The 14430-nt window shown below is 38.4% G+C and overlaps 1 protein-coding gene across 12 annotated transcripts in view; it reads left to right on the top strand.

The window, feature by feature from the left end:
- The first annotated feature begins 6465 nt into the window (after positions 1 to 6465).
- ptpn12 (protein tyrosine phosphatase non-receptor type 12) overlaps positions 6466 to 14430 on the top strand; it is a 43322-nt gene continuing 35357 nt past the window's right edge. For 6 of the 12 annotated variants that reach the window (XR_010912011.1, XR_010912010.1, XM_067490661.1 and 3 more), the window contains exon 1: positions 6466 to 7053. Coding sequence is in view for 9 of the 12 variants with exons in the window: in XM_067490661.1 (XP_067346762.1) it covers positions 6952 to 7053 (102 nt within the window). In the remaining 3 variants the exon portion in view is untranslated. The remainder of the gene's footprint in view (positions 7054 to 14430) is intronic. The other 6 variants (XR_010912012.1, XM_067490664.1, XM_067490659.1 and 3 more) reach the window with 1 other exon arrangement.

The following is a 14430-nucleotide window of genomic DNA, read 5'->3' as shown; positions in this document are numbered from 1 at the left end:
AATAAGATTCAAAGGGAATTTTACAACTTTGATTAAATACTGGGTTATAATTTGATCCTTTTAAATGATACTCTGATTGCTGCCCCTGCTGCCACACAGTCCAGTTAAATATCAGTAACCCACCTGCACTGCACATTTTGCTTTCTTTGATTTTCATTTAGTAATTTTGTACATTGATCACATTTTATTGTACACATTATTAAATAAGGAGTCATTTCATTTTTGTAAATTCAGTTTATTTGATAAATTCCCAAAACATTAATTTCTATTTGTAGCACGCACATTTAGTTAACTTCTGCACAGTCACACTTTAATCATTTTTGCTTTTCAGTTGGAACATACCAAGAGCCTGCTACGTTAAGGGGATTGTAATTTCTGTTGTAGGATTTTGGGTTATGTAGCTAAGTTATGTTAGTTATTTATTATAATTGTTTTTGTTAATATCTAATTATTTGCATTCCATAGTTTTATAGTTATATATAGTTTTGTTAATTGTTAATTGTGTTAAGTTAATTGTGAGGTTTTTTTTCTGCAACCCCTAGTGTGTCTTTAATGGTCTGATCAGCCATTATATATGTTCCCCTGTGTGTTTAGACTGTGGGATAGTTTTGTTTGGGTTAGTTTTATTTGGGTTACTTTGTGTCTGTTAGTATGTTTGTTTAGAGATCCTTTTGTTCTATTCAGTTGAGTCCAGTTTGGTTTTGTTGACCCCTTTTATGGGCCAAATATTTTGCTGTTTCCTTTTGCCTGTGTGCTGAGTCCCACACAGATACAAATCCATGACAGGGACATTACCCTTACTAGACTTTACACAAAATAATATGGAGCAATGTGAAGGGAAATGTTCAAGAGTCTGTGTTGCATAATGCATAAAATCAAAGTGAACAAATTGAAGTAAGAAGGTCTTTTTGACAAGACATGTTTGACATGACATATTTAACTATCAGTAATTTAGGTAAAATATTGATAGGAGACAGTGTACAACTTGTCATTTTAAAAAAAAACTGATAAACTAATAATGTAGCTCCAGAAACAGGACAAAATAAAAGATACATTTAAAGAACTGTGTATGAACTGAGTGACAAAGTGATGAAGGTAAGTTGTGAAAATCTTTTTGTTTATGAACACGCACTTTCCGTCCCCTTTCCTAGCTCTATTATCAAGGCGTTTCAGCTTGGAAAACAGACCCCAAACAATGAACTGTGTTGCTTTGATTTTAAGGAGTTGTTTCTCAAATTAAAAGAAAGCCTTGTACAGTGAATTTCTTACCTTGGCTCTTTGTCCATCATGCTTTCAGTCAGAAAGTGCAGTACATTGAAAGTACAACTGAAATATTAAATTGTAAATTTGAAGCTCACTCGCAGTTGCCAGATATGATGTGCTTTGTAGTGTGTTCCTTGACGTCATAGTAACACGGAAACGTTCCATGAGATCCTACCACTGAGTCCAAGTGAACCAACTTATTTTTCTTAAATAGTAAATGCACTAAAGTTATACCATCATTATGACACAGGTACATTTAAAGCACATTATTGAACTGTTTGTGACCATGACAGTGCCTGTATTCACCAAGTTTGTAATTTTACTTTACTTTGATTGTGATCTTCAACATTTGGATCACACTAAACCCATTGAGTTTTTCTCGCTCACATTTTCCTCATCAATTCCATCTGCAAATGTTGCCCACTAGGTGGAACCAGTGGATAATAAACATTTCTCCACAGCCACTGGAAGTCATGAAGAGAATTTTGAAGTTATGTTGATCCGGCTTTAAGTAGGGGGGCTGGTGGCTCAGTGGTACAGTATTGGGTTAAGATGCAAAAGGCATCATTAACACAGTTAATGTAAAACAAATGTATAGATGTACGGTTCACATACACAAACACGTATACACAGCTCTGAAAAGCTAGGACAGTAATTACATGTCTAAATCTGACAGCATCCAACCACCAATGTCTGGCTGCCTGTCTGTGTGTGTTTGTGCGTGCGTATGTACGTGTGTTTGTGTGTGTGTATGTGTTTGAGTACTTCCACCCTTGTGTGTGACATTGGTGAAGATAGAGACAGGCTGGCTGGAATCTGTTAAGAGACGGGTTCCACTGAGGGTGTTGCTGCACTCTCTCTCTCTCACACACACACACACACACACACACACACACACACACACACACACACACACACACACACACACACTCACAAACAGTATATAATGAAGTGACACACAGTGCCACATCACCCACCTCACAACTCACACTCACTCTTACTCTCTCTAACTGTTATAACACTCATATCACACTCAACATCAGAGATTTACTGCTTCCTGTAATACATTAAAGCTATTTGTTTGTTCCCCACAAAGGGAAATTTGTTGTGAAGAATCATTTTAAAGATATTGCAGTGCCCACAGAAAATTCTGATCAGCTAATACTGCCAATAAAATTAACTTATACCTGGGTTTGATGGTGCTAATAAGCAGTGCAAAACTACTGTTTCTCCCTAAAACTCACGTATTTGTGTTTCAATTGAGCATTCAGAGTTTGCGACCCTGCAAAATGTTATTTTTATCTCCTTACATGTATTAAATGTTGTGTCAGGGATCTTAATAGTTCTTTCATCACTGGTTTCAGTAATTTTGAGTTCAGTATAAGAGATGACAGATGTCAGAACCATCTCTAGGCCTTTACTCTTCTTGATAAGTCATGGAGTAACAACCTGGTTACAGGTCACACCTGGTCATGCAAACATTTGTTCCATTATTTATGAGCCACCAAAAATGTGCGTATGAAAATGGCTGTAATTCCTGAATATTTAATGCCACATTTTTGTCAAATGTCTTGGACTAAATTCTTGACTTTGTTCACATTTTAAGTGTTTTATTTACATTTAATGTAGTGTTTTGGGTTTTTTTTTTGTCCTTTCGGCTTATCCTGTGAGTTCAGAGTCGCCACAGATGATAATTTGCCCGCATGTTTGGCAAAGTTTTTACGCCGGATGCCCTTCCTGACACAACCCTCCCCAATTTCTACAGGGCTTGGGACCGGCAATGTGCAGCCTGGGATATTCCAATATTTATTAACTTAACTGTATTCCCACATCAGGTGATTTGATAATGGCAGTGGAGAACGCTCCAGTTTTTTTTTTTTAGGTCACATCCTGGACACATCAAGAGCCTTATAGGATGTCATGTGTGGGACAATTTACTGTAAATCTATTGTTCTTCTACACTCTTTTAATCAGACATAACCCTCTGTGTACCACAATTTTTTAAAGCACATAACAGGAGGGGCATGGCATAGTTGTGCAACATGCCACTGAGTCATTCTGCTCCCGAGGGCAGACATTTTCACCCTATTCCATTACTGCAATAGCCAAGCTTAATTTCTCTCTGTCTCCCTTTCTGTTCAAGTGTGTCCAAACCAGAAACAGTATCTTCATCAAACTCTGTCCTCTTCCCTCAATAGAACAGAAGAGAGTAGAAAGAGGGGGGTATCATTTAAGAGTGAGACTCAAAATTAAACTTTTTAAAGATAAAGATACAGCGTGTATGCGGTGGTGTGTGTGTGCAGGGAGCCTCCCTGCCTAGGGGTTGTGTACAGGCTTGTTACAGCAACATTCCTCCTCTCAGCTGCTCCTGAACAGCACATTCCAGAAAGAGAGACAGAAAAAGAAAAGAAAGTGTGTAAAAGGGGGGGACAAATGAAAGGAAAGAAGGGAGAGAGAAGATAATAGGGAGGCGTGCAGAGGAGTGTAAGAGAGGGAGATAGAGAGCGCAAAAAGTAATGAGCACAGGTAATGGGATCCAAATGGGAATAAGAAATATATTAATATATTATGTAAGTTATCCCTGTTGTGTTATTTGTGTTCAGCTGACCCCACCACCCCCCATCCCAACCCCTTTTCCACTGAAAGGTCAGAGGTCAGGGTCAGATACAAAACAGACCAACCAAAGCCAGCGCTGAGAAAAGGAAGTTGCAGAGAGGAGGCCACAAGGTCTCTCTTAAAATATTATTCCCAATATAACACACACACAGTACAGTGGAGTATTTGGTGCTGTGTTCATCTCCTCAGTCTGCTTCACCTGTTTTCCATGAACTGTAGAAGGAAGAAACAAACATAGGCACACATAATGGTTCAGCCACACAACCAGTCATCGATATAGACATTGATAGAAACTCAGTAATGACATAAAGAAAATAATAACAGTTATTAATGTAGCATTAGATGGAGGATGCTTCTTTTACAAAAGAAAGATAACGACAGAAATACACATCAACAAAACACATCATGCTTTGACCATGATGTGTTGCATTTTGAAACTTTGAAAGCGTATGTAATGATTAGCTGTTTTCAGCCTGAACATTTTAGTATCAGGATCACACTGAAACATACCAGTAAAAATTCTTAACACTGCCTCAGCTTGTAATGTGAGGATTTGCTGCTTTTCTTTGTTAATGTGATGGTTAATATTGTTGAGTTTTGCACTGTTGGTTGGACAAAACCCATTTAAAGACAAATAATCAGTAGTCACAGGCCTCGTAACTACAGTAAATCCCATTCTACACAGGCCTGCACATTGCATGTGTGTCAGAATAAAAGCTTAGAGGTAAACCCACACCTGTTCATACGAAACTGTATGATGCTATGGCAAAATCTCTCTGCTTCTCTTCCCATTCTTTCAAAGATAATCCGACTTTGGGTCAGGTCAGTCAAGGAGACATAAATATTATAATAAAGCTGAGTGAGACAGAGTATGAAGATTATATTAGCAGACATGAAATCAACTGTGTCCCACAGAAACACACATAGAGAGCTAGTGAGATGTGGAAAAGAGAGCTAAGAAAACAAAAAATTATTTACTGGGCTAACAAGCAAATAAACTTAAAGACAAGAGCAACAAAAAGCAGATTGTGTGTGTAAAGAGCTTGTTGGCTCAGTGACAGCGTCCCCTCTCCTTCTCCCTCTTACTCAGACTGAATAGACGGGTTTGTTTGTTGTTGCTGTTAGAACTAAAGGAAAACAAAGTGTCTCGATTCCCCTTCTCTCCGCGAGCATGTTCATTGGAAGACGGTTAATCATGAATAAGTTCCCAGCTACCAACATCACCACCTAGAATACTAATTTATAATTTTCTTTTTTCTGCAAATGTTGCCCTTTCTTTTTTTTTCAGTTTGTCACTGACATCAATTTAAATGAACTGGATGCTCAAAATTAGTATGTCTACATACTAATCATGTTACACAACTACTACTAGTCCTTTTTGCTGTTAGTACAAAATCCAGTTCAACTACTTTTCTACTATATTGGTTCAACACTAGTGCTGCTACAACAACAATGAATACTCCTCTCAGTCCCACAATAATGACACACCAACCCCTATCTTTTAATCTTTGATTTGCTGAATTCAGGTTCTACATTAAGTATGTTTTTTGCATTGCATTGCAACACATTACTGTAACACATTGTATACCTACCCTTGTGCATCAATTTGAGTGTGTGTGATTTAGATTAAAATCCAGGCTGTGTGTCTGCAAGACAGGATTATCAGAGCTATTCACTGAGATTTTAAACCAGTGAGAAGATTAAGCAGCGTAAAATAATTTAATGTAGAGGTGGGGGAAAAAAAACACAAAATGCAGTTTATGGTAATGCTTGAACACTCAGTTATGGACAGTACAGGAAAATAAAAATCCTCCATATTTATGTATAAAGACATTGAAGTATTAAATAAACTGTCGTCAATATAGAATAGAAATATTATTATCATTTTTTATTTATTGTTTATACTTAGAAATACTGCAAGTAATATGAAGCAATTCACAAATTTAAGCACTCAAAGGCAAAAACGTATTGTAGCCTACATGTTAATGTACTGTAACAAATCATAAAATGATAGAAAATTTGAAATAATCATTAAATGTTGGAGAAATGAAGGATTTTAATAACCTAAAAGACAGAGGTGTACAAAAGAAATACAATAATATACATTTTGTGTTTTAAATAATGTCGCTATAATAACTTAGTAAAATCACATTTGAGAATGAAACAACTCTTGGCACAATAATCACCAGATTTACAATAATACTAATATTAGGGTCTTTGCCTTCAAATATATTATGTCAGAAAATCCAAAATTGTGTTTGCAGAGTTGTAAATGAAACAACTTGGTGGATGTTACAAAAAACAGAAGGGACACAACCATTTTCGTTTCTACAAAATTTCAGTTAACACTAGCAAAGCCAAAAATGTAAAAGTATTTCGGTAATGTTTGTTTTACAGTAATTTTTAGCATCGCTCTCGCGTCAGAACGACAGATTCACATTTTATCCAATCAGTGCTGTCTCTTTGGTAGAGCTACATTCGCTTCAGCAAATGAAATTCTGATTCCTAGTGTGGACTGTCCAATCACAGACCGCTGTATCCTGGAAGAGGCGGGTTTGTTTTCTCCGCTGGCTTTGCCCAGTCCGGATGTTCCCCAGTAGCGAATAACGAGCAGCAGTGTGTGTGAATGTGGCAAACGAGCTAGACAGGGAGGGGTAGGTAGACTGACCAGGGCAGGTTTTTGTCTTTTTGCTTTATTTTTTATATATCTACGGAGCCAGTTGCTTATAGCTTATGCTAGGACACGGCTGTAAAGTTGTTTGTGGAGCAGAAAACCCGGCCGCTGCTGCTTTCCTTCGGGACTAACCGGTGTCGTTGTGAAAACAGCCCAGAAGAAAGAAGCAAAGGGTGAAACAACATGGGGCGATAATAAAAAAAGGTGTCGCGAACCAACGATGACTCTCTTGGAGGATCCGTGAATCCGTTATTTATTTTTATTTATTTCCCCTCTCCCTTTACCCTGTGTCCCTTTCTTGTTTTGTTTTATTTGTACGTGTTGCCCTCCCTTGCTACTTTGGGAGGTTGTGTTTTCTAAAGAAACGACAACGGGAGACGTTATAAGGGGACGTAAAGATGGACCAAACCGGCATCTTGAGAAAGTTTATCCAGGGGGTGAAGGCCATGAGCGACGGTGACAAGGAGAGAGGAGAAGACAACTTCGGCAGCGACTTTATGGTGGGTCCAAATTGCAAACACCTAGCATTTACCTCATTTTCTATTTCAGCCAGACCTCTCAGCCTCCATAATGCCCACCTTTTCCTCCATGCTGACCCTCCATATTCCACCCCCCTCCCCGTCTCCTGGTTCCCTACATCCCCCAGGAGGTGAAGCAGGGGCGGACACACTGCCCTCTTCCTTTTCCTCCCATTTCCAGGCTTTACATGGCGGCTTAGCATTGTCTCCCAAACCACAGACACACAACCGGGTCCTGCTTCTTTACTATAAAGACAGAAACAACGAAATAAGCCATGTTCACGCCACTTTCCAGCCCTGGACTAATTTTATTTACATGGCATTGTTAGAATAACTTTGCTTGACGATAAATAGCTGGACTTATGGTTAACAGATATAGTAGCACTAAACCTGTTTTTTAGGATAGTTAAATTATTCTTCTCTCCACCGTAGTAATAATAATAATAACGTTAATTGAATAAACATTAATGTGCAGAGCACACTTACAGTATCGAAGACACATAGAAATGATCTTTGGAGATGGAAAGGGGACATTTGTTGTATATTTACTTCTCCTTATGACCACTGGCCTTTGCTACATCACTTGGTGTTACTGTGTTGCAACTCTGGACTCAAAATAGGACTTCTTCCAGGCTTGTGGAATAAGTGAAATAGCCACATTGTGAATAGTACATTTGTATGGGCATTTGTGTCGTTATGTGGCCATTTTAGTTTATTGACTTTGATTAGAAATGCTTGTGCTAACTGCTGGATACATTTACGTATGTTAAGTGTAAGTTTAAATTAATCCAACAGTGATTCGGAAGAAAGAGGTGACAATTGTAGCACCTGGTTAGGACACCTACAACATTATGTGTAAGGGGATTAAAGTGTTCCAGTAACCTTTATTGTATTAGTCTTTGATTATTCCAAAAAGAAGCAAATCAATGTTAGAACAGTTCTTTTGGTTACACTTCCACACACACACCCTTCTCCCTACTTCTCTACTTCATGCAAGCTGCTTGCTGGAGCTTGCAACATTCTTTCTTTCCATTTCATAACATTTTATCCTGGCATTAAAACTGGAGCTTTAACAACTGTTGGGCACACTTGGGATAAAAGCTGCATGATATGACAGGGCATTTAATTTAAGAAATTTTAAAATGAATAGAATCTCTGTTTCAAAGTTTGTGTGGATGACCTGCCCTGGCCTGTCCTTCAAGTGTGTTTCAGAAACAGAGGAGGGGGTGGCGGATGTTGCACAAAATCCAGACTACCACAGGCTCTGACTGTGTAAGAAAGGACTGAGGAAGTGCTTTATGAATGAGGGAGACAGCTGAAGTGAGCTGGAAATACTCTGCTGTCTGCTTAACTACATGCCGTTTATTTCACAGCAGTTGATCAGAAGTAAAACTTGAGCAATTGATCTTTGTGGGCTGTAAAATTCTCATTAATTTGGTGAATGTAGCATCTTCTTTTAGCACCACCATACTTTTCATCTGGCACTTTACCCCTATTTGTGGCTCGACAAGCTATCTAATATAGCAACACTTCTCTGCTGTTTGGAAGCAGACTTGCGGAACCAATGGGATGCTTAGGAGCTTGTAAAATAAGTTGAGATAGAGAAGAGTGTCCTTTATTGGTATTCCCAGCAAAACACCCCTGAAGCCTTTTGGGCTTCTAAAAATTATTTCAATTAGAAACCCCTTTTTCTGTATCTTGCAGGACACTGCTGACTATTGTGCATGATTCTTGACTCTTTGATATCTGTTCATAGATTTGTTGGGACAAAATGAAATGATTTATAGATCTATCTATACACTACTCTTGTACAACTTGTCTAACCTGAAATTTCCTCACCAAACATTTCTACAATGTCAAACATTTACTTTGAGCCTTTAGGCTATCTCACACATTCCTACAGACAACAACTTAAATTTAAAACAACTCCTATAAACGTAAGCCTTTTATTTCTTTCATCATGTATTCAGAGTAAGCGAATTATTTCAGTTGATGCATCATGCGTAAATGTCAGCTTTATGGTGTTCCTGGAAATATAGGCTACAAGCTAAATTTGCTTTTACCTGACAACGTCGTCTTGCGGTTGGTTAGTTTCATCTAAATTATTCAGCAGACACACCAGCATGTAGCCAAGCAAACTTGGTCTGATTAAGCACAGTGCCAGTGTAGCAAACAAGATGCATCAGCCTCAGCCATCATAAGTAAGCTTTACATGAAGCTTTCAATTGCTAGCAATACCGCATGTGCATGGGGTGTGCTCCTCTGCTCACTGAGTCACCAGTACACCCTGACATAACGCCCACTTTAACTGCCTATTGTTGTTTATATATAGAATGTGTTTTATAGGCATAATTACAGTGTTTTGTTCGGCACTGAGTTAGAGATTATATGCTTTTTTTCAGTACCCTTTTTCAGTTCTTTGATAGAATACTTGCATTTTTTTACCCCTTGCACCCAAAAGTGAGAAGTGTCATATTGTCTGGTTCAGTTTTTGATCTCAGCAGGAAGGTTCTTGTGACCCTGTTTGGCTGACAGAATTAGTACACTTCAGTTAGCTGGCAATCATATAGAAAGACATCTATCAACAGAGCTTATTACATGTACAAACTGCTGCATATAGGGCAAGAATATTTTGGTCCCCTGTGTGGTGCATAGCCAAACAAATGTGCAGTCCAGGCGTTAGACACGTAAAGTTTTAATCACAATCCTGCTGCTATGGTAATCGGAGAGCTAGAGAACATGCAACTATACCCTCTGAAATATAGTCAGTAGGTGCCTGCAATTCCTTCCTTGTCTTTCTGCATTTTTCTGGTGAACATATGACAGAGAACATTCTAAAGTTGAACCAACCAGCTTTGCATGTTGCTGGATACAAATATCAGAGACAGAAGTTTTAGGAACAGTGACACACGCACATCTTCCTAACCAACCTGGTCTGCTGATGACACCTTAATCCAAAAGGATTCAAGTAGGATGAAAGACAAAATCTATAGTGTTGAGTCCTGGACTCTGTCTCATGACGCAGGTTCTGCAAAAAGTGTAGCATCTATGCAGACAGTGGTTCTGTAAAACCAAACAATGGCAATCTTACTTGTTTCACAAGGGTGGTTATCAACTGACTCTGTCAGCCCACGACTTTCCAAACCAGCTATTAGCACGCTTATGTAAGGGAGACACTTTACAGTAGCTACAGTAGTTTACAGTAGCTACACTATAGACACATAAAGAAAAAAGATTTGATCAAAAAGAAGTTGAAAACAAATAGCTGAAGTATTAAAGTTTTCAAAGTAATTCATCCAAAAGTTAAAAATGCCCATAAACATTTATACAACTATAACCTGATACAAATTAATAAATTAAGCCTTCATTGATGTATCATTTTTTTCTCTAGACGTTAAAATTGTTATAAGATAAACATTTTACAATACCAGAACAAGAAACCAGAAGAATTAAGTGTAAGAAAAGCCTCTTCTGCTTTTATCTTATTCCCATAAGTAAATCTTCTGATTGCAACAACTCACTTTATAAATAAACAGAATTAATTGAGAAATTTTTGTCAGAACCTTTTCCTGGTGTGACAAAGTGTGTCCAAAGTTTGATATTGCTGACTCACAAATCTGGCTTTCTTCATAGTAGGGGCAGAGTGCTCACTTTTTTCGCATTTTTATTGTTGATCTGTCACTTCCTGTGGGCAAAGAAAGTGCTGGTATTTGACACAGACTTTCAAGCTAATGATGACAACACAGACTTTGGTTGTTGTTGTTTTTATGATATCGTTCTATACATTCTGCAATCAGTGTTACTTTTAGGACAGTGAATGAGGTGGTAGAAATATAGAGGTTAGCTCAAGGCAAGGTGGATTGAACGCACAGCTGCTGATGGACATATTAGCTAGACGGATTGAGCTAGTGACCTCTGTGTTATAGGAAACCTTCTGTAAGTAGCAGGCCACCATTCTGCCTGAAAGAAACATGCCTTCACAGCAACATTAATGCAAAATGCCTCACATGCATTTTTTTTGCAGGGTAAGCCCCAGTTGCAGTGGATCTCAAAAGCCTGGCACCTTAGTAGTACCTTTACATTCATGTGAACTTTAACTCATGCATAATCCTTAGTTGTTGTTGAACTAGGAGCTCAGAACAAATTCTGTGCATGCGCCAAGTGCCTTCATGTGGCACATGAATGGATATCTGCAAATTAACAGATGCCTGTATATCGTAGGCTGCATACGAGATAGGGAGGAGGCACTTAGTGTCATAAAGGTGTAAAAATAATTTCACAGGCTCAACAAATGTTGCTACAAACTGTTTCAGTTTGGCAAACAGGGTGTTATAAGAGCATAATATAAAGACAAGAAATAATTCACACACACAGCCCAAGAACAAAATGAAATACATTACTATGTATCTATTACTACATTACTATCTGGTACCTCTGAGGTGTGCTATACCTAAGTCAATGCAACAGATGTGATATCGTTTCAAAATACAGTACACTGGCACGAATGCATGTGAAGCTGCACTTGGGCCCATTACTGTAGTGAAGAAGATTGGGTTTAGATAGATTGTCATCAGTGTGTGTTTGTTTCAGCACCATGTTATCATGTTGACTCCTCCCAAGCAGGACATCAAAGAAAGCAAAAAGTGCAAACACAAACCTTTCTAACATATGTCCTGTCAGACAGACATAAAACACTCAGAGGGGAGGCAAGAAAATGAGATGTGACATTGCCAAATGTGTGTGTGTTAGTGTGTGTTCTTGTGGGTTTGTGCTTGTGCATCTAAACATTTTCCACTGTCACCAGGGGGCTTCCCCTCCTCTGTTTATGTGCACGCGCATGTACGTTAAGTATCTGCACACACTTCTAAGCCCCAAGCACATGATATTGACACACCTCAAACCGACACACCTCATCTGTGTTTGTGAGGTGCATTTAAAAAAAAAAAATGGATGAAATTATTTGGAAACATTGCAGAGAGAAGTGAGAGAATAAAGGAGAGAAGTGTTGTGTGCAGGTAGATGATGCACATGATCACACAAGTGATTAGTGTCAAACTTATATTAATTATAAAAGGTTATTATGAGGAAATGGCTTGACCACAGCATGCATTTATTTTTACACTCAATAGTGTATAGAACTATATGAAGTATGAAAAAATGGCTTCCTTTTCTCTCAGGTAATCGGTTTGAAAGAGAGCACATTATGTGATCCTTCATTTGGTGAAATAATGCACCACCCCTGGTATGCACGGAATTCTAGGGTCTCAATTTCAGACTAATCAGTCAGTTATTGTGTTGAAAGTGAGCTGGAGTGCCTCTGGCAAGCAAAACTCTTCTTCTTCTTTTTGGAAAATTGTGATGTCCAGAGCTTTAGTTTGTATTTCACTTTGAAATGTATTCAATTTCTTTGTGTGTTACAGTTTGCTTCGTGTGGTGTCTCTGTCATGAACTGGCCATTTGCTAGCCCACATGTTGAAATCCAGTGCTACTGTTTATGACATGGTTTTGTATCAGCTAAACAAATTTTAAGTAACATTTTCATCAGTCTGGTTGAATTGAAAATAATCTGTTGCACCAATGTGTCAGAAAATACTTTTGTGGGGGGGGTTGCCGTTGCCTTGATGGTTGTGTTTTTCACAACTTTCCATCGCTGGCTAATAATGAGGAGAATGCTGTGTGTTTGCACTGCACTGCAGGGGGTGGTTGATGTTTCTCTGTGTGTGTGTGAGAGAGAGAGAGTGGCAATCACTGTAAGCTTGCCTCATGTTACTGTAGCATGACTTCCCAATTTTATTCGCCCTCCTCCTTTGACTTTACTCAGAAATCAACTATTTTCCCTTTGAGGTGGGTGTTTCTCAGAAAAGACAACATAGCTGTAGTGTTTGTGTGGCCTTAAAATGAAAACTAGCTGACCTGTCAACAAGGCCAAAGAATATTATTGAGCAACATAAGCCAGTCACATACTCGAACAATAAAAAAAAAAGCAATGGATGCATAATTGTGTCATCTTACACACATTCATGGATACAAACAAGGACACAACATCCAACAAGCTTTAGTCCTTTAGGTGGACATGAGAGGTCACTCCAGAAGGTAGAAAATATCTTCCGTTGGGAATCATCACAATTGTATTGATATCATTAAATGCATAAAAACCTACCCTTAACTACAGTTAGGGGCTGAGTATAAGGGAAGTGCAAAGTCACATAGGTCGCCACTGTGAATATGCGCACACGTACACACACAATGAGCTCCTGTCCCAGATGATTGGGATTAAATGCGGTTTGTATCCATCTGCTTCCTGCTTTAGGCCAAAATCCAGGGTAGGAAATTATCACCAGGCAGATACCAGTAAATGGTAACTGTGTTTGGTGGGTATGACAGTAAAACGAACAATTTCACAAAAATGTAAACATGTCAAATGCCTTCATTTGTGACTTTCCTGTTAAGAAGCACATATTTGTGAACATAAGCAGTCAGCTTTAGAAGTGAAATATGGTATCAAATATATAATATTAAGGAAAGAGAGGAGGTCAATTTGGGAAAACTTTAATTCTAATCTCTATCAGGAAAGGTTAGCTGCAACATCTAAGTCACTTAGTGACAGAAGGCTCAATACACTGCAACATCCTGTCACATTTTGAATCCTCACAAACCATCCTCAACGTTTTTTTTTTTTCCTTGTGCTTGTCTGATCCTTAGGTGGGCCACTGCATCCAGATGATTTACTGTCGTCGTTATGTGTGATAGACAGTGTTGCTGCAAAATATTAACATAGATTTTTCCACTAATCTTCCATTTACTACATAATACCATCTAAAGATTCAGATTTTATCATCAGTTTCATCAATCAGTTAGTTTTCCTTCCAAATACTAGCCAACATTCAAGAAAATTGATATGCAAATAAAATTTTTTACAGGAAATTATACTTGAACCTAATTGAAATAGGGTCTTTTGCTTAATCTGATGTTTTATTTTTCAGGTCTGCTTACCCCTTGTTTCTCTGGCTGTCCTTTCTCTAAATGTCCTTTGCTTTTTTTCCTCCTTTGTCCACTTTGTTGTGTCTTCTGATGTTGGAAGTGCAAAAATACACTGACTCATTATTTATAGGAAGCAGTGTTCGTAGGTTTTCTGTGCTTGTCTTTTTTTCAAAAACCCAGTGTCTACTGTACATGCCTAGTTGACACTTGCGGTCCCAGAGGAAGTGAGCAAACAGAATTGATGATGGTTTTAAATGGCTGTCTGAATCAGGTCCTTTTAGTTCACTACAGGTGTTTCCTGCAGTCAGCGCCACCATAGCATGGACCACTACACACAAGGTGTGTGTGGTCCCAAACATATGAATGCACGCTAGAGCC

The sequence above is a fragment of the Channa argus genome, chromosome 21 (assembly GCF_033026475.1).
Source record: "Channa argus isolate prfri chromosome 21, Channa argus male v1.0, whole genome shotgun sequence".
Classification (NCBI taxonomy): domain Eukaryota; kingdom Metazoa; phylum Chordata; class Actinopteri; order Anabantiformes; family Channidae; genus Channa; species Channa argus.
Note: the sequence above shows the minus strand (reverse complement) of the source record. Positions and strands in the feature narration are given on the sequence as shown.